Source organism: Onychomys torridus, chromosome 21 (assembly GCF_903995425.1).
Source record: "Onychomys torridus chromosome 21, mOncTor1.1, whole genome shotgun sequence".
Classification (NCBI taxonomy): domain Eukaryota; kingdom Metazoa; phylum Chordata; class Mammalia; order Rodentia; family Cricetidae; genus Onychomys; species Onychomys torridus.
Genome location: NC_050463.1, coordinates 23,941,025 through 23,960,906, shown reverse-complemented (window position 1 = coordinate 23,960,906; position 19,882 = coordinate 23,941,025). Strand labels below are relative to the sequence as shown.

Sequence of the window (19,882 nt, the reverse complement as noted above, 5' to 3'; positions counted from 1 at the left end):
GCAGCCTGCAGTTTCTGTGTGGTGGCATTCGGAGCACAGGGTCTACAGGCTCACATCTCCTCAGGTTTTGGGCCTGCTGAAGGGATTATGCACTCGCTAAGAAGAGCAAACCTCATTTTTCAAGTTCTTGTATAATATTAGAGGGACCAGCCTTAACATTATACATCCCAGGGGCTCAGGAGAGAGAACTACTAACAGCTAGGACTATTTTCGGGAAATAGAATCTCAGCACACCGAGCTCTATGGTCCACTTGCTTTAATTCCTCTGGCATAACATCCTATATACACAGCTTCAGTTCTGTTCTTGTGCCTAGCTCCTTTCTGGTCTGATTTCTTTCTGTTTTATCTACTGCTCCCTCTTAATTCTATCTTAATTCTCTCGTCTTAATTCTGCCTCATCTAGGTCCTTTTCATCTTGTTCTTACCCAGCTAGTACTTCCTCATCTGGCTCTTCCTCATCTTCCATCTCGTTCCTCTAGTGCTCTCTTCTAGTCCTTCAATATAGTTCTTCCCCGTCTCAGTTTGTTTCTCTCAAGTTCTTACCTGTCTAGTTCTTCCATTCTCTTTTCTCTTCTCCACGCTGTTCTTTTTCTCTCTGTCTACAGAAAATACCTGCCCCCCCCCCCCCACCTCTGGGCACACGTTCACTGCCTCCTCAGGAATGTTGTTTTATCTCTTATCTTGATATGTATAAACCTCTTTTGTTCTCAAAGTGCTCACTAGACCTCCTCAAGGCCAAGGGATGGTCTGAGCTTCATTAGCACAGGAAACAAAGCTATGGTCTCCCACCAGCTTGTCCCCTAAACTCAGCAGGGCAGTTAGTAGTTTAGTAGGTTCAGCAGATCTGTTTGCCAATTGGTCTGGGCACGCAAGGATTTCCTAGCAGAAGACAGCTGATTTTTTTTTTTTTTTTAAGATTCATTTATTTATTATCTATACATAGTGTTCTGCTAGGGCACCAGCTCTCATTACAGATGGTTGTGAGCCACCATGTGGTTGCTGGGAATTGAACTCAGGACCTCTGGAAGAGCAGCCAGTGCTCTTAACCTCTGAGCCATCTCTCCAGCCTGACAGCTGAAATATTAAAGGCTGGGTAACACCAAATATTCACAAGAAATGGCTTTGCCTTTTGACAGACCCTTGGCTGGTCAAAGTTCAGCTTTTTTTTTTTTTTAAACAATTTCCATTTATCAGATTTCTTTTCTTTTCTTTTTTAAAGATTTATTTATTATGTACACAGAAGAGGGTGCCAGACCTCATTACAGATGGTTGTGAGCCACCATGTGGTTGCTGGGAATTGAACTCAGGACCTCTGGAAGAACAATCGGTGCTCTTAACCACTGAGCCATCTCTCCAGCCCCCCAAAGTTCAGCTTTAATACACAGCTGAATATGATCTATTCTTGTGGCCCACAAGATCAAGTGTCTAGCCTGGCACCTCTGCCTCTGGTTGAGGAAGAAGGTAAGTAATTTTTCTTACAAAAAAGTCATCACAATCTCTACTCCTTTACCATGTAACTTAACCCCCAGGCTTTGTCTGAAAAGTGAAATTAAATGCCTTGTAGAATGTAACAATGGTTTGTTCCTACATTACTGTTTTGAGGCTAACCTCCCTGTGGACAGTGAACTTTGCTGTAGACTTGGCTCTCAAAGTAGCGCAGTGCTGCAAGATTAAGAAAATGGGGGGGGGGGCTGGAGGGATGGCTCAGAGGTTAAGAGCATTGCTTGCTCTTCCAGAGGTCCTGAGTTCAATTCCCAGCAACCACATGGTGGCTCACAACCACCTGTAATGAGATCTGGCATCCTCTTATGGCCTGCAGGGATGTGTGCTGACAGAACACTGTATACATAATAAATAAATAAATCTTTTAAAAAAAAAATTAAGAAAATGGGTAGACAGGAGATGGGGGCGCACACCTTTAATCCCAGCACTCGGGAGGCAGAGGCAGGTGGATCTCTGTGAGTTCGAGTCAGCCTGAGTTACAGAGTGAGATCCAGGATAGGCACCAAAACTACACAGAGAAACCCTGTCTCGGAAAAACGGGGGGGGGGGGGGGGGGGGGGGATGGGTTATGTGAGTAAAGAAAGCAAGGTTTCCAGCTCACACGAGATTTAATATGCGGAACACTTCAAAGCCACAGGAAAAGGACATGTTCCCTTCACATCTTAGATAAATACGCTATGTTTCATACCAAGCCCAGCAATAAGAACTTCCTTGGTGATGCTCGGTGCTAGCCACCCAAGACGCCTCTCTTTCATTCTGTGGCAGCATGAACTTGGCAGAACATTGAGAACCGGAGGCTGAGAAATGAAAAATGTGGTCTTCCTGCTCACAGAGGAGGTTCTCAGGCATCTTTGCTAACACAGCGCTGCTGAAAGGGCTCGTGTGTATGAGTCAGACACACATTAAGTGGGCTGATGCGATTTGCAGAATCTGTAAGAGTTTCTGATGAAGCAGCATACAAGCGTGCCTTTGGGTTATTGGGTCTATAATCTGACTCGTTTGGATCCTTTTGTTTTTATATGTTGTACTTCACCAGAGCCTGCTGCAAGCTCTTCTTCCTTGGCTATCAGAATGCCCTTAATGGAGAATTGAGGCTCTGTAGCAAGCACACCAGCTACTCCTTCAAATTTCACAGACAGAAATGAGCAAGACGGTTATAATGTTTATTAGCATTTGATTACAGGAACATAAGCTCGGCTCGCCTAATTTCTTAATCACAGATGCGTCTCTGTGCTCACTGAGGCTACGTAAAGACCAGGAATACAGATGGAGTGAGTTATATGCTTTGCTGGGCTCCCAGGTCTCTCCTTCCTAGAACCAGCACCCTTCCAGAGCCACAGATGCAGAAATGGAAGACAGAGGGGCCTGTATTTTATCTCTTGGTTCTACTGAGGCTCCTAATAGCATGCTCTTAGTTCTAGGCCATTAAAGCCTAATTTGGGAAAAGTCAGTTAGTCGTCAAACCTTCAAACAGCATTTCTTTACATCTAGACCCAGATAATCGAAATCAGAATGGCCTGAGAAGTAAGGAAGGGAGTGAGGATCCTAGGGCTGGAGAGATGGCTCGTGTCTAAGAGCTAATACTGCTCTTGCAGAGTCGAGGAGTTTGATACCCCCTCTCTTGTCAAGTGGCTCACAACTGCCTACCACGGCAGTTCCAAGGCATCCAACGCCCTCTTCTGGCCTCCATGGGCTCTTCACACACACACACACACACACACACACACACACACACACGCATAAATCCACACTCAGATACACGTAGGTATACACATAATAAAAAATAAATAAAATTAAAATTTTTACAGGGCTAGAGAGATGGCCCAGCAAATAAGAGCATTTCTTACTCTTGCAGAGCACCAGGGTTCAGTTCCCAACAACCACATGGTGGCTCACAACCATCTACAACTCCAATTCCAAGGCACTCAACGCCCACTCCTGATTTCTCTGGGCTGGGTGCATGAATGAGGTGCACATACACACATGCAAGCAAAACACTTAACACATAAAATAAATAAATCTGAAAAATGAAGATTTGTGATTATCACCTTAGGTTCTCAGAGTCAGAAACTTCGGGTAGCTAATTATGAGCCACAGTAAAGCAAGATAATAATTTAAGGACCTCAGAGTCTTCTCCAAACTATACACACTGGAGTATGTATTTTTACTTGGAAAGGATACGAAAAGAACCAGTACCCAGCATTTACCTGGTACCTGGACTACAATAAATACTTGCTCCTTTAATTCCATTTTTAAAAAATACATGTTCTCCTGAAACAAGCACCATTAATCCATTCTTTTTTCTTTTTATTATTTATTTTGTTTTATTTTTTTCGAATATAAAAACCGGTTATAATTTAAAAGTCCAGGTTTATTTTAAACAGCAAAATATTTTCTCTGTAGAAAATAGTATAGATGATAACATTTCCCAATAAGCCCTTTTAAGCCAAATAATGGCTGAATTATACATATAACTATTGATTAGATTCTGGGATCCAGAAGGGACCTATCTTCATCTGTTCAGAGAGTTATGTGTTACTTAAGTTGTGTAAGGGGGATTCCTAATCATCTTCCCCTTCACTGTTTGATTTACAGCAGACATTTTCCTATAGGCTAATCATAATCTAAAAAGATTTTAGCTTCCCCTCCTGAAAGTACAGCCAGCATATTCTTTCATCGGCTTGATACATACAAATTCTTATCCTAGTAGTGAAATGTTTCACTAAAGCTTGCCCAGTGATTGGGCAAAACCAAAACTTATTATAAACCACAGTCATCCTAGATGTAGTTAGAGTTTTCTTACCTGGCCCACAGTCAGGATAAATCTCTCTTACCCGCCAGTTTACCCGCCAGTCCCACAGTCGCTCAGACCCAACCAAGAAAGCACACAGAAACTTATATTGCTTACAAACTGTATGGCCGTGGCAGGCTGTTTGTTATCTACCTTTCCTATCTTAAATTAACCCATTTCTGTTAGTCTATACTTTGCCACATGGCTTGTGGCTTACCAGTGTCTTTACATGTCGCTTTCCATGGCAGCGGCTGGCGGTGTCTCCCCCAGCCTTCTATTTCCCAGAATTCTCTACTCTCTTGTCCCGCCTATACTTCCTGCCTGGCCACTGGCCAATCAGAACTTTATTTACACAGAGCGATATCCACAGCACCTAGAGTCCCCCCTGCTAGGTAGCCTCCCTTGATCTGTGGGTTGCAGTCTGATTGTCCTTTGCTTTATATGTAGTATCCACTTACGAGTGAGTACATACCATGTTTGTCCTTGTGAGTCTGGGTTACCTCACTCAGGATGATATTTTCTAGTTCCATCCATTTGCCTGCAAATTTCATGATGTCATTGTTTTTCTCTGCTGAGTAGCACTCCATTGTGTAGATGTACCACATTTTCTTAATCTATTCTTCAATTGAAGGGCATCTAGGTTGTTTCTAGGTTCTGGCTATTACAGATCATGCTGCTATGAACACAGTTGAGCATGTGTCCTTGTGGTGTGATTGAGCATTCCTTGGGTATATGCCCAAGAGTAGTATGGCTGGGTCCTGAGGTAGATTGATTCCCAATTTTCTGAGAAACAGCCATACTCACTTCCACAGTGGTTGTACAAGTTTGCACTCCCACCAACAGTAGAGGAGTGTTCCCTTTACTCCGCATCCTCTCCAATATAGACTGTCATTAGTGTTTTTGATCATAGCCATTCTGACAGGTGTAAGGTGGTATCTCAGAGTCGTTTTGATTTGCATTTCTCTGATGACTAAGGATGTTGAGCATTTCCTTAAATGCCTTTCAGCCATTTGAGATTCTTCTTTTGAGAATTCTCTGTTTAGCTATGTAGCCCATTTTTTTAATTGAATTGTTTAGTATTTTGATGTCTAGTTTCTTGAGTTCTTTATATACTTTAGAGCACTAATTCCTTCTTAAAGGACCTTAAGACATCGGGAGCAAAGGGAGTAGATGTCTACACAAGTATGAGGCTCTCTCTGATTACATATGTAAGGATGGTCTGCCTAAGTTGGAGACTGAAAGTCAGAGGGCCCAATCTAGTGAGGGCTTAATCCTTTGAGACAAAGAAAAACAAAACAAAACAACAACAACAAAAAAAGAAAAACAAAACCAAACCGGATCAGCAGAGGAGTCTGCAAAGACTTTCTTCACTTCTTTTTCTTTCTTTTCTTTTTTTTGTTTTGTTTTTTGTTTTTTGAGCTGAGGCTTGAACCCAGGGCCTTGCACTTGCTAGGCTAGTGCTCTACCACTGAGCTAAATCCCCAACCCGACTTTCTCCATTTCTAAGCCACCACTGTACCACGTTACTTCGTTCACCCCGATCAAAGAGTTAACCAGAATTCCCTTAGGATCTGTCTTCCTGTCCCAATATTAATATCCAGTATTAGCGGCCAGCCAGCTCCGCTCGGAGCACCTTATGAAGGTGTGCAGAGGAATGGGGATAGCGGGGTTTAGTACATGAGGATGGGCAGCATGGCTTAGTGAGTAAAGGAGCGGCCCCCAAGCCTGCCCACCTGTGTGATTCCTCCCAGCCTACTACGGAGCGAACCGACTGTCTTTTGACCAGTGCGCCTGCGCAAAGTTGCTTTGGTTTAAACTACACGCCCCAAGCTGCAAGAGCCATTTCCTTAAAGACTACGTTTCCCGACATGCACTGCAGCCAGGATTAGCGAAGGAAAAGACCCGCAACTAGACTGGAAAGTTTACCTCTCCCGTACCTCAGGCAAAGGAAAGTTTTTAAAAGGCCTCAGGCATTTCCCCCCTCCCACCCACCCCCGAGGGGTGCTCGACTACTTAAATCCAGGCAATGAAGGGGAGGAGTTACACCGAATCCCTCCCCTTCTCCCGGGAACTTTTACCATTCCAAACGCGATCCAGGCTAGAGTTTGAACGGCAGGGAGTAGCTGCGCGCCCCGAACTTTCCCCATGGTTTCGGTGACCAGAACCGTGTTTGGAGAGCTGCCCTCAGGGGGAGGGACAGTGGAGAAGTTCCAGCTTCGGTCAGACCAGCTCAGTGTGGACATCATCTCCTGGGGCTGCACGATCACTGCTCTGCATGTCCAAGACAGGCAGGGGAAAGCCTCAGACGTGGTGCTCGGCTTTGCCGAGTTGGAAGGTGGGTCGCGTCCTGCCCTGGGCTGCCAGACGGTCCCAGGCCCGCACATACTCCCAATCCTGTGTACCCCGGGTCCTTCCGGCCACTCACGGGACTTGATCGAGGTCCCCAAGCTTGGGGCAGTCTAACTTGGAAGCGCGTGAATGGGCTAATGGTAGCGGCTAACAGGATTGTGTGTTTGGAAAAAGCAGGCTCGAAGGCAAATAGCTGCTGGACATGGCCTCTCTTGGGCAGTCGGACTAGTCAGGTTCACGAGGAAGTCAGCTGAGAGAGACCAAGCTCCCTGGATCTTCGAACTGTGGGCCACTGGGTGTGTGGAGCCTACCCCTCCCTTGTGTTTTTCTGAGGAAGGAAAGCAAAGACGGGCGCCTGTTACTCCACCACCTCCACCCCACACCCCCAACCCATCGGATTTTCTTTGGAGGCTTCCTTGAGCAGGAATGCCTCAATGTAAGCCTGGTGTGAAGTTATCAGAGCACTCGGTTACTGTGGTCAGCGTGGGGCACAGTGTGTCCATTTGCTCAGGAATGTATTCTTTGTTTTCTTTTTTGGTTTTTCGAGACAGGGTTTCCTCTGTGTAGCTTTGCGCCTTTCCTGGAACTCCCTCTGTAGACCAGGCTGGCCTCGAACACACAGAGATCCGCCTGCCTCTGCCTCCCGAGTGCTGGGATTAAAAGCGTACACAGCCACCACCGCCCGGCTCTCAGGAACATATTCTTTTTTTTTTAGATGAGGATCGAACCCAGGGCCTTGCGCTTGCTAGGCAAGCGCTCTACCACTGAGCTAAATCCCCAATCCTAGGAACATATTCTTAACGAAAAGGGGTAAAGCCACTAGTCTGTAAATAAGGCCTCCCAAGACATGGACATAATCATCAGGATCTGTTGTGCAATTCGGATCATGTCTTTTTGTGTATTGGACAGCCGTCTGGTGACGCCCAAGCTGGCTGGTAACTCACTATGTAGCCAAGGCTGGCCTGGCATTCCTGGTCATCCTGCTTCCACTTCTCAAGTTTTGGGACTTCAGAGCTAGCAGTTTTATCTTAATCCACACACCAGTTTTATTTTAGCTCCTGCAGTTAAAATTATGTTGATGCCGTGGACTCACCCAAGATAGACGAGGGTCTCCCTCAACTTGCAGTTTAGCTGGGGAGACAGATTTTTAGTCTAACCATCACAAAATTAACTCAATGGGTTGCAGTTCGATTTGCAGCAGGAGAAAATGTACACCTTGCCAATTCCTAGCATTGCATATAACCAGACAGGAAACAAAGTCTGAAGTTAAAATTGGCAAATGGAAACAGAATTAATCTGCTCTGCTGGGTGGTAGGGTGTAGACAGATTTTGAACCACAAGGGGAGGTTTGAGGTTTTCCTTTTGGCGCCTCTTTCTACCTACTTGGTTCTTCAGATGTTTAACTTGGCCCTTGGTTTGGGGTCAACAGGAAAAACGCTGTTTTATTTATTTATTTGTATTTGTCCCTTAAACAAAAATCGGCGTGTTCCCCATCTTTTTGTTAAAATGCAAACGTGTTGCTGAGGCTCGTGTTCGCTCGCCTCTGGCTGTCTTTCCGTCTGTATTGCCGGGGAGCCCCCCCAGCAGGATTTCTTTGGTGACTTCATTGAGGCTGTTGTAAGGGACAGACTAGTGGTGGGAAGGTGTGGAGACTTGGAGAAGGTGAGCTCCGATTCCTCATTCCCTGGCTAGAGGGTCTTCAAAGTTGGAAGGCACAAGGGCCAGGCGTGTGATGGAGGAGGAGGCTTCAGAGCCTCTCTGCTGGGAGCTTAGCCCTTTTCTGGGCTGAAGTGAAAACATGAAGAGATCGCGGTGGAGTGGAGGGTGAATCTGATACGTAGACTTCCAGAGCCAGAGAATTAGGGGTGGCGGGTGGTGCCTGCTCTTATGCCCGTCTCTTCTCACCATGTCCACCACCTGACAGACAAACAACCGCCCTGGCTCCTGGCCACGTTTACTTGCAAGGTGAGAGTCCAGTGGACCTGAAATAAGATCACATGATGCCTTTAAAATCCATAGGAAATGTGAGTGGAGGTGACGTCCCACCCAGGTGGCACCCAGGTGGCACAGGCGTGGACGTACCAATTGTGAGGCTAATCATCTGAGTTTGGGGTGCCTATTGGAGGAGGCTCAGTGAAAGAATTATCCTCACCTATTCATAAAAGCTCTAGACAAAAGGCTCTCCTGAGATTAGAGTAACCCAGCAGGTCTTTTTGGGCTCCCTAGTGCTTAAGAAGACTCTAAAGTTATGATTCTCAACATGTGGGCCCCGACCCCAAAACAGTAGCAAAATTACAGTTCTGTTTGAGATAGCAACCAACGAAATAATTTATGGTGTGGGGGAGCTGTATTATGTATTCTGAGGAACTGTATTAAAGGGATGCATCGTTAGGAAGGTTGAGAACCACTGCTCTATAGCATTTTCTAATAAGATGCATCACAGCTTCTCCAAATCAAAACTTTTAAAATATTCTTGGTGTTGTATCAAGATGGACATTTTCATTCCTGCGCTATAATTTGAATACTGAATTATCTTAAAAGGAGAGAAAAAGCTATCTTTGAAAGAGCAGTTGAAAGGAAAATACTTGTAAATCATTAAATTGTAATGATTTCTGAGATGTTACCTATCTTCAAGAGTACAGCAGAGTTCAGAGATTTACAGCCCTTGTAAAGTCCTGTTTTTCAGGTTTCCATAGACTCTTTTTCATGCTGCCAAAGATAGGCATTAGTACTTGTCACAACAGGAAGTATATTATCTCAATTGTAAAAGTATAAAATGGCTCTCTGCTACTACTACCTTGCTTGATTTTAGTGTACTAAAATCCATTTTAGATGCCAGCCTTAGTGGCACATACCTTTAATCTCAGCACTCAAGAGGCAGAGGCAGGTGGGTCGCTGTGAGTTTGAGGCCAGCCTGGTCTACAGAGTGAGTTCCAGAACAGCCAGGGCTACACAGAGAAACCCTGTCTCGAAAAAAAAACAGCAAAAAAAAAAACAAAAACAAAAACAAAACCCAACTCGAATTCCATCCCTAACGCTGCCTAGGAACAAGGTGTGGTGGTGTTTGCATATAATTCCTGCACTCAGGGGACAGAGGCAGGAGGATCAGAAGTTCAAGGTCATCCTCTTCAAGGTTAGTTTGGGATACCTGAGACCCTGTTTCAAGACAGAACAGCAAAAACCTCAGTTTTGAACAGGGAGTGGAGACAAATTAGTTCAGGTTAAAGACTGAAGATTGGTACTGTAAGTGCCCAAGGATGCCCTATTGGAACTCTGAGAACTGATTTAAATCAGTGTCTTGTTAAAGCTGTGTGATCTTCCGTGTCCAACCATGGGAGCAAAGTCTCTAACCAGAGAACTGTCAGTCTCGGTTCCTTTTGTCCCTAAACAGCCCCTTGCTGCTAGACTTTTTATTCATTTAATTTTGCTTATCCCGATAATGCATCATGGAGATAATATCTGACATAATTAAAGTGATTGTCAATTCAAGTTGTTTTCTTTTTTTTTAAAGATTTATTTATTTAGTGTGTATACAGTGTTGTGCCTGCTTGTGTCCTTGCAGACCAGAGGAGGGCACCAGATCTCATTACAGATGGTTGGGAGCCACCATGTGGGTGCTGGGAATTGAACTCAGGACCTCTGGAAGAGCAGTCGGTGCTCTTAACCTCTGAGCCATCTCTCCAGCCCTCAAGTTGTTTTCTTAACTGCCTAAGGGCAGTAGTTCAGTGGGTGGAGCTTCTGAGGGAAAGTAGGGGGTCATTTTCCTTCAGACTTTAGGGCCCTCTGGCCAAGTCTTGGGCTGTCTGATCTGGGTGGCATGGGACTAGAAAGGCTGTACGGCACTGCTAAGCACGTCCATTCATAGCTAGACCTAGGATCTTGGACCTTTGCATAACCAGTATTTTCTGCAATTCAAACCCCTTTCTTTCAGCCCTGCCCGCTTCAGGGTCAGAGCTCATCATTTTTCACAGTCCTGATTTGATGGGAAGACGTCGAGACACTTGATGTGTTTACTCTGTGAAAGGCTTTCCGGAGACAATAATGTCTTCTTGGTCCTTGTGGTTTAATCCTTAGAAAAACTATTCATCCAAACTAAGGAACTGGCAAGGGCGTCTTTTCCAGGGGCTGAGGTACCATTGTCAGAAGCCATCCCCAGTGAAGAGATTCTTACCCTCACGAGTGGGAGCCTTGCTGTCTCACAGACCGCCCTCCCCAACACCTAGCACAGCTTGCAGAGCAGGGCTCCATGTGCATTTGTTAGATACATCAAGGTATCTCAGAAAAAAACAGATGCAGCCAGTTTTCAGATTGAAAAATAAGAAGAAGAAAGAAAGTTTGTTTAGTTTTATTGTTGTTATTACTTTTTTTTTGGTTTTTTTCTGTTTTTTCAGACAGGGTTTCTCTGTGTAGCTTTGGGCCTTTCCTGGAACTCGCTCTGTAGCCCAAGCTGGCCTTGAACTCACAGAGATCCGCTTGCCTCTGCCTCCTGAGTGCTGGGATTAAAGGCGTGTGCCACCACCGCCTGGGTATTGCTTCTCCTCCTCCTTTTCCTCCTTTTCTTTGAGACAGAGCAAAAATGGTTTTTCTTTATGTTTTTGAGCCTAACTGGGACTGAGAAGCTGATGCCCCAAAGCGAAGCCCTTAGTCGCAGCTTCTGGCGGGCTCCTGCCCCCCCTTAGTCATCCTCCACCGAAGTGTGCCACAGAAACCAGACTTCTTTTTCCTGTAAGTCAGACACCCTTCCCCAAAGCCGGCCACAGTACATAGGACAGTGATTCTTTCCCCCATCTTTCTAACTTGGCTGTAAAGAAATTCTCTGACCCTCCTTGACCGACTACAGGTCATAAGACCCCTAAGTGAGAAAGGGTCTTACCCCAAACCTGGGAGGAGGGAGTCCTTCCCAAAGAGGCCGGCAAGAACCTAACAGACAGGCCCTGGTCGGTTTCCTCTTCAGTTCCTCACTGTTGTATTATATCCACTTTATCAAACCAGGTTTTTACATAGCCGCCCACCTTTTATCAGACCTAAAGGTCTTTTAGCCTTAGACCTGAAGTCTCTTTTGTCACATATATATTTGGTACATTTGTCTCCTGTTAACTCATTTACCTTTTGTTATACAGGGTCAGCCATGACCCTTTATGATGAGTGCAAAAGGAATCATCCCCTTCCAGCCAAAATGCACAGCACCAAGACCAGAAAGAGGTTGTTTGAGTCGTTGGGACTTTTTCTGGTTAACCACTGTAAGGGGTTTTAAAGCCACAGCTTCTGACATGAAGGCAGGTAGGAGACAGAATGGGGTGGGCAGAGAGATTGCCACCTACAGGGACCAGAATGACCTGTGATTTCCAAATATAGCCTTTCCTCAGTACCTGTGGATTCCACCAACGATGTGTTGAAAACATCTGGGAGAGAGCCCCAGTGCTGCGTGTCCATAATGCCAGCACTTGGGAGACTGGTGCCGAAGAGTACCATAAGCCTAGGTTAAAGAGTGAGGTCCTGCCAAGGAAGTAAGGAAGGAAGGAAAGAAAAGAAAAGAAAAGACAGATGGAGAGATGGCTCAGCAGCTGGGAACACTTGTTTTTCAAGAGGACCCAAGTTCAGTTTCCAGAGCCACATTGGATGGCTCACAGTTGCCTGTGACTAGCTCCAGGCAAATTGTAAGGTCCTCTTTTGACCTCAGACTCTCTCTCTCAAAAAAGTAATAAGTAATAACATTAAAAAACAAGAAAAAGGCTGGGCGGTGGTTGGTTCCCTTTCCTCAGCAAGGCAGGCGGATCTGTGAGTTCGAGGCCAAGCTACAGAGAAACCCTGTCTCGAAAAAACAAAAAACAAACAACAACAACAAAAAACAAGAAAAAGAATGTTTGTGGGAGGGGATTGCATTTGTACTAACGGTTATTTAGACTTTTCTAGTCGTTGCCTAACATTTATGTAATATTTACAAATGTTAAGTCTTATATGTAATCTGTGACTTAAAGTTTCTGGGAGAGGGGCTGGAGAGATGGTTCAGTGGTTAAGAGCACTGGCTGCTCTTCTAGAGAACCCAGTTCAACACTCCCCCCCAAAAAGAAGTATGAGGGAGAATATGCATAGATTATAAGTAAATGCGTCACTATTCTCTGTCGGAACATGGACATCTGCAGATTTCAATGCCTTGCAAGGGTGGGTCCTGAGTGGAACAACCTCCCCTTGGAGACTGAGAAAGAACTGATAAGTGATGTTAGTTAGGCTTAAGAGCATGGACACAGAGTAGGGAGGGTGTGGTGACCATACCAATAATCCCAGCAACTGGGAAGTAGAAAAAGAACAATTACAAAGCCCAACTAGGCTGTATCACATGATCTTGCCCCCAAAAAGAGAGAAACAGAGACACATAAACTCTGGAGCCAGGCTTTCAAGATTCAAGTCTGGGTTTTACCGCTCGATGGTGTTTGGGGGCAAATTATTTATCTTCTCTGTAAAATGGGGTAATAAGAGTATTATTGCTGTGAAGTTCTAAGAATGAAATGAGTGAAATACAGAGCACTCAGATAGTGTCTGGGACTTAGCAATGGCTCACTGGTTGTTAGTGGTTATAATCTTCGGTGGGGCAGGAGGACTCAGAAGCATCATGGACGAGCAAGGAAGGACAGTGAGCTTGCAAAATGGTTAATGTTTAGCCTGTCCCGGGCCAGTTTAGCTTGTACCTAATTAGTTCAGGGGCTGTACCCTGAGTGTCTCCTACAACTGTGGGAAAAGTTTACATGCTTGCATCCCATTCTCTGTTGATCAGAAGTGAGAATAGAATTCTTAGTGTTTAAAAAAAAAAAAAAAGCTGCCAGCAAAAAACTCCATAATAAACCAAACACAGGAACATAAAGAAGTGGGAAAAGGGGGCTGGAGAGTGGCTCAGAGGTTAAGAGCACTGACTGCTCTTCCAGAGGTCCTGAGTTCAATTCCCAGCAGCCACATGGTGGCTCACAACCATCTGTTATGAGATCTGGTGCCCTCTTCTGGCATGCAGGGGTACATGCAGGCAGAATACTGTAAACATAATAAATAAATCAATCTGTGGGAAAAAAAAAAAAAAAAAGAAGTGGAGGGGAAAAAGCCAGGCTGTGGTGGCGCACACTTTTAATCCCAGCACTCGGAAGAATGTAACTTTGCTTTCTACCGCACCTGCCCCCAAAGGCAATAGTAGTTTATGCTCATTAGGATACCCTATACCCATCAAGAGAAATATGGTAGACAGTTGTGTTAGGGATGGGCAGATTTTAAGACTTGGGATAAGCCAGGGGGTGGCGGTGTCCAACTTTAATCCCAGCTCCTGGAAGGTAGAGGCAGGCAGATCTCTGAGTTTGAGGCCAGCCTGGTCTACAGAGTGAGTTCCAGGACAGCCAGAGCTACACAGAGAGAAACCCTGTCTCGAAGAACAAACAACAACAAAAGGATGCAATTGTGTCTTGTCTGTCTATGCAGGTTACCTCCAGAAGCAACCCTACTTTGGAGCAGTGGTTGGAAGGGTAGCCAACCGAATTGCTAAAGGAAGATTCTCAGTGGATGGGAAAGAGTACCATCTGCCCATCAACAGGGAGCCCAACAGTCTCCATGGAGGATTCAGAGGGTTTGATAAGGTGAGTGGAGCGTGTGACAGGGGCCCTTCTTGGCACACTTCAAAGTCCCCTCAAGCCGGTATTTGCCTGATGTAATCCCAGGCCCTGGCACACTCGTGTGGCGGAGGGATCCAGGAAAGAAGATGCTGGTTCCACACTGACAGCCTCGGACTCGGGAGGATAGGGCATGGCTTCCACAGTGTTAGCCTCAGGGAGCTGGGTTTCAGAAACGTGGGTTAATGATTATTCCTGCGACTTACTGCACAGGCATTTGCATCTGTTTTCTCTAGTCCTTGTTTTTTTCAAGACAGGGTTTCTCTGTGTAGCTTTGCGCCTTTTCTGGAACTCGCCTTGGAGACCAGGCTGGCCTCGAACTTACAGAGACCCACCTGCCTCTGCCTCCCGAATGCTGGGATTAAAGGTGTGCGCCACCACCGCCCGGCGTCCTTGTTAAAACCATGCATGAAAAAAAAAAAAGAGAGAGAGAGATGGCTCAGAGGTTAAGAACACTGGCTGTTCTTCTAGAGGTCCTGAGTTCAATTCCCAGCACCCATATGGTGGCTCGCAACCATCTGTAATGAGATCTGGTGCCCTCTTCTGGCCTGCAGGGATACATGCAAATAGAACACTGTATACATAATAAATAAATTAAATAAATAAAACCACGCATGCTCACCAAATGTGACCACCGAGGCCCTACTTTACATCTCCTAGTGGCACGGAAGTACTTGTGTCCTCCAACTCACCTTGTGTCCTTCGCCCCCTCCCCCACGCATAGTGCGCACCACACCCAGGTCTACCCTTCCGCGGAAGTGCTTTGCTCCACGAAGTTAGCCCAGGTTGTCTCCAGGTGCCCCTTTCTAAACAAGCACTCCGGAATCCCTGGGAAACAAGGTCAGGAGAGAAAGTGGCTGCTTCTCTGGGATGTGCAGATCCCTGCCTTGTGCGCCCCAGCATATCTGGGGCACAGCCCAGCGACTCTGACCTGTCTTGTTCTGGTTACTAACGAGACTCTGGGGGAGAAGATGAGAACGTGGGTGACAGTTAAAAGCCGGGTCTCTTTTCCACCGAAGGAAGCCGGTTGCTCTCACTTCTGTTAGCAGCTTCCTGTCTCCGGCCCAGAACCAGACTGCTACCCTGTTGGTTCCCTTTCCTCAGCAAGGTGCTTCTCACACTTAGCAAGAGCAGACGGTAGAGCGAAGTGTCAGTTCCGCCAATGTCATGGCTGCGGATCTCTAGAAGATGCCAGGTCCGTGTGCAAACCTCAACCCAGAGGAAGCTGGACCCGGCTCTGGTTGGGACAGGGGACCTCGAAACAGCAACTTGTTCCTCCTTCTAGTCCTTTGTAGTTTCTGTGGTATTCATTAAGGCATATTCCCTTTATGAGCACAAAGAGTAAGTGCGTATCTGTCTGCCTCCTACATTTTCTTTCTTTTCTTTATTTTTCCTGCCAGGATCTCATGCGTCCCATGCTGGCCTTGAACTGGCTGTGTGGCTGAGAATAATCTTGAATCCTCCTTTCTGTAGCTCCCCATTGCTGGGATTGCTAATTTGTTTTTAAACATTTACTTTATTATTTATGTGTGTGTGCATGTGTGTGAGTGTGCATGTGTGTGAGAGTGCATGTGTGTGAGTGTGCATGTGTGTGAGAGTGCATGTGTGTGAGTGTGCATGTGTGTGAGTGTGCATGTGTGTGAGAGTGCATGTGTGTGTGTGCAGGTGCCTCAGGGAGGCTGGAGAGGGTGTTGGGTTCCTGGAACTAGAATTACCGGCAGTTGTGAGCTGCAAGGTGTGGGTACTAGAAACCAAACTTGGTCCTGTGCAAGGGTACCCAGCACTCTTAGCTGCTGAGTCACCTCCCCAGTCTGGGAGTCACCAGTTTTATGTGGTGACGGGGACTGAACCCAGAGCTTCATGCATGCTAGGTTGTCACTCTGCCAGCCAAAGTACATCCCCTTAACCCTGCCTCTGAACATTTTATATTGGTGCAACTGAGTACACAAACCAGTTAAGACAAAGGTCTGAATTAGCTTACCCTCTGGCAGCTGGAAGTTCAAGGGCATGGGCCAGTCTTTGGTTTTGTTTCAGATGCTGGCTGGCTCTCTCTCTCCCTTTGCTTCATCCTAATAGGGAGGAGGTGTGTTAGACTAATTGTGACAGCTCAGGTCTTTTTTTTTTTTTATGATTTATTTATTTTATGTGCATTGATATTTTGTCTGCACATATGTCTGTTGATGTCAGATCCATGAGGTAGAGTAACAGGCAATTGTAAACTGCCATGTGGGTGCTGGGAATTGAACCTAGGTCCTCTGGAAGAACAGCCAGTGCTCTTAAACGCTGGGCCATCTCTCCAGCCCCGGACAGCTCAGGTCTTTCTTCCTCTTACTATAAAACCACGAAAACCATCGTGGGTGTGGGGGCTATGCTCACAATCACGACCTCATCTAAACCCAACCACCAGTCAGGTGCTGTGCCTCACAGACCTCTACTCTGAATTTGAGAACCAAGTTTCCAACAGACAAAACTTTTGAGCAACTGGGCGGTGGTGGCTCACGCCTTTAATCCCAGCACTGGGGAGGCAGAGCCAGATGGATCTCTGAGTTCGAGGCCAGCCTGGTCTCCAAAGCGAGTTCCAGGAAAGGCGCAAAGCTACACAGAGAAACTCTGTCTCAAAAACAAAAAACAAACAAACAAAAAAAACAACCTTTTGAGCAACACATCCCGATGATTGCGATGTCCTTTAGTTGAGGGCGTCCCTTCTGAGTGCCAGGGAACCTAACAGGTTGAGATTCCTGAGGTTCCAAGGAGGGCCCCTTCTATCATGGGGGCACTGCAGCCACAGAGATGTGAACAATGTGCTGCAGGAAGTGAGTGTGAACAGGCGCTCAGCAAAGGCAGTGGTGGGATTTGAACTGCCCTCGACGAGCAGATAGCAGCCATCTGCGGCTGTTCTAGAGCATGGCTGTGAAGGGAAAGGCTTGGCTGTTTCGGAGCCACTGAGGGTTTGGGGCAGGAAGTTTTAATACAGGAACATGACAGCATCGTTGAACGTGGTGCTTTATTCTCTATTCGATCTCAACAATAAATGAATAATTTAGCTTGGAGATAATGTGCTCTTTCTATTTATATCAACACTTTTTTTCAAATGACAGTTGAGTCCTTACAGGACTAGAAATAGTACAAGAAAGATTAAGATGTGAGATTTCTGGAGATTTGGAAACTCAGGGTCGGGAAACCCTTTCCGTGGATAGGAATTGCACTTAGCTGAGGATAATAAAAAATATTTCTATTGTGTCCTTTCTCTAAAGGTCAAAAATCTAAGGGGCAAGGCAAAAATATTTTATTTCAAACATTTAATTCCTAAAATTTTCCATTTGGGTTTTTTTTTTTTTCCTTAGAGTTACCCACGTAACAAGCTTCCTTAATCTTTTTTCACAAGCTTCCTTAATTTTTTAAAAATTCCAATTGTGTTGTGTGCATATATGTGTGTATCTCTGTGTATATATCTTTGTATGTGTATGTATGTACGTGTTTATGTGTGTGTGTCCATGTGTGTGCGCTTGTGTGTATGTGCATGTGTTTGTGTGTGTATGTGTGCGTGTGTGTGTGTGTGTGTGTGTGTGTGTGTTTAGTTATTTTTACTCTTGGCTCTTTGGAGGTCCTCTATCCAGCTCCCGAATAAATACACTTATAAATAAGGCTTTTTCTTATTTATGAATGTCCAGCCTTAGCTTGGCTTGATTCTAGCCAGCTTTTCTAAATTATCCTGTCTACCTTTTACCTCTAGGCTTTTACCTTTCTCTATTCTGTTTACCTTTCTTTACTTCTTACTCTGTGGCTGGCTGGCTGGGTGGGTAGCTGGCCCCTGGCATCTTTTTCTCCTTTTTTTGCTCCTATTTATTCTCTCTGCCTGGCAGCCCCACCTATCCTTTCTCCTGCCTCGCTATTGACCATTCAGCTCTTTATTAGACAATCAGGTGTTTTAGACAGCACAGTAACACAGCTTCACAGCGTTAAACAAATGCAGCATAAAGAATGCAGCACATCTTTGCACCATTAAACAGATATAAAAGAATGTAACACATCTAACTAATATTCCACGACATGCGTGTCTGTGTTTGCTGTGCATGTGGAGGTTATAGGACAACTTTTAGAAATCCATTCTCCCTTTTCACTGTGGGTTCTAGAAGTGGAACTCAGGTTGTGGGGCTTGCATGCAAATGCTGTTGCCCACAGGGACATCTTGCCATGCAAATGCTGTTGCCCACAGAACCATTTTGCCAGGCAAATGCTGTTGCCCACAGAGACATCTTGCCAGGCAAATGCTGCTGCCCATAGACCTGTCTTGCCACCCCTAGGCTTCCTTTTTGTTTTGTTTTGTTTTTAGATTCATTTATTTTATTATGTGTCTATGAGTGTTTAGCCTACATGTATTTCTGTGCCCTGCATGCAGAGGGCATCAGATCCTCTGGGACTGGAATTACGGATGGTTGTGAGTCATGAGGTGGGTGCTGGGAATTGAACCCAGGTCCTCTGCAAGAGCAACAAGTGTTCTTAACCACTGAGCCAACTCTCCAACCCCTAGGCTTTCTATTTTGAATGCCTTGAAAGTTCACCGTTTCTGAGAGTTAACTGGGTGTCATCTGACCTTAGTGACTTTGTTCTCAATATAGCTGCTTTCACTGCGGGGGTGGGAGGTGGGGGGGTGGCAGGGTGGGGGAGTGGCAGGGTGGGGGAGTGGCAGGGTGGGGGAGTGGCAGGGTGGGGGTGCAGAGACCTTCATCCCTACTGGGTTCCCTTCCTGTCAAATGTACACTGTGTAAGAGCAGACCCTGCTGGGAGTTGAGTAGACAAGACCTGGCCTCATGGGCTAGTCCTCTGGTCTAACTGTTCTGTTAAATATGGAGATTTGACCAGTTATGCATGCCAGGAAGAAATGCTGAAGAGGCAAGAGATCACAAGTTCGAAGCCAGTCTAAACCTAAACCTGTAGCCTACAGCTGTAGGCTATGTGGACTGCTGAGATGGTTTAGTGGTTAAGAGTACTTCACTGCAGCTGTCGGGGCATAGTGGTGCACGCCTTCAATACAAACACTAGGGAGGCAGAGGCAGGTGGATCTCCGTGTGTGTTTGAGGCCCGCCTGAGTTCCAGGACAGCCGGGACTACATTGAGAGACCCTGTTTAAAAGAAGAAAAAAGAGAATACTTGCTGCTCTTCAAGATGATCCAAGTTTAGTTCATAACATTACATCAGGTGGCTCATTAACTCCAGCTCCATGAGATCTGACACTGTCTTCTGGGCTCCACAGGCACATTTATATACCCCACACAAACACACATGCATTTTTTTAAAACTAAAATTTTTTGTTTGCTTGCTTTTTGTTTGTTTGTTTGTTTGTTTTGTTTTGTTTTGTTTTTTGAGACAGGGTTGCTCTGTGTAACCCTGTCCATCCTGGAACTTACTTTGTAGACCAGGCTGACCTTGAACTCAAGAGAGTCGCCTGGCCTGCCTCCTCCCGAGTGCTGGGATTAAAGGCATGCACCACCATAGCCTGACAATAGCTATTTTTTAAATGTAAATTTAAACAGCACATTTACTGAAACCAAAATGTGGAATAGCATAGGCAACTAGACCTGAGTTTGTATCC

At 45.6% G+C, this 19,882-nt stretch overlaps 1 protein-coding gene across 1 annotated transcript in view; it reads left to right on the top strand.

The window, feature by feature from the left end:
- Positions 1–6,182: 6,182 nt before the first annotated feature.
- Galm (galactose mutarotase) overlaps positions 6,183–19,882 on the top strand; it is a 58,727-nt gene continuing 45,027 nt past the window's right edge. Inside the window, exons 1-2 of the mRNA XM_036170945.1 lie at positions 6,183–6,629; positions 14,102–14,256. Of these exons, the coding sequence (XP_036026838.1) occupies positions 6,440–6,629; positions 14,102–14,256 (345 nt within the window). The 5' untranslated portion in view covers positions 6,183–6,439. The remainder of the gene's footprint in view (positions 6,630–14,101; positions 14,257–19,882) is intronic.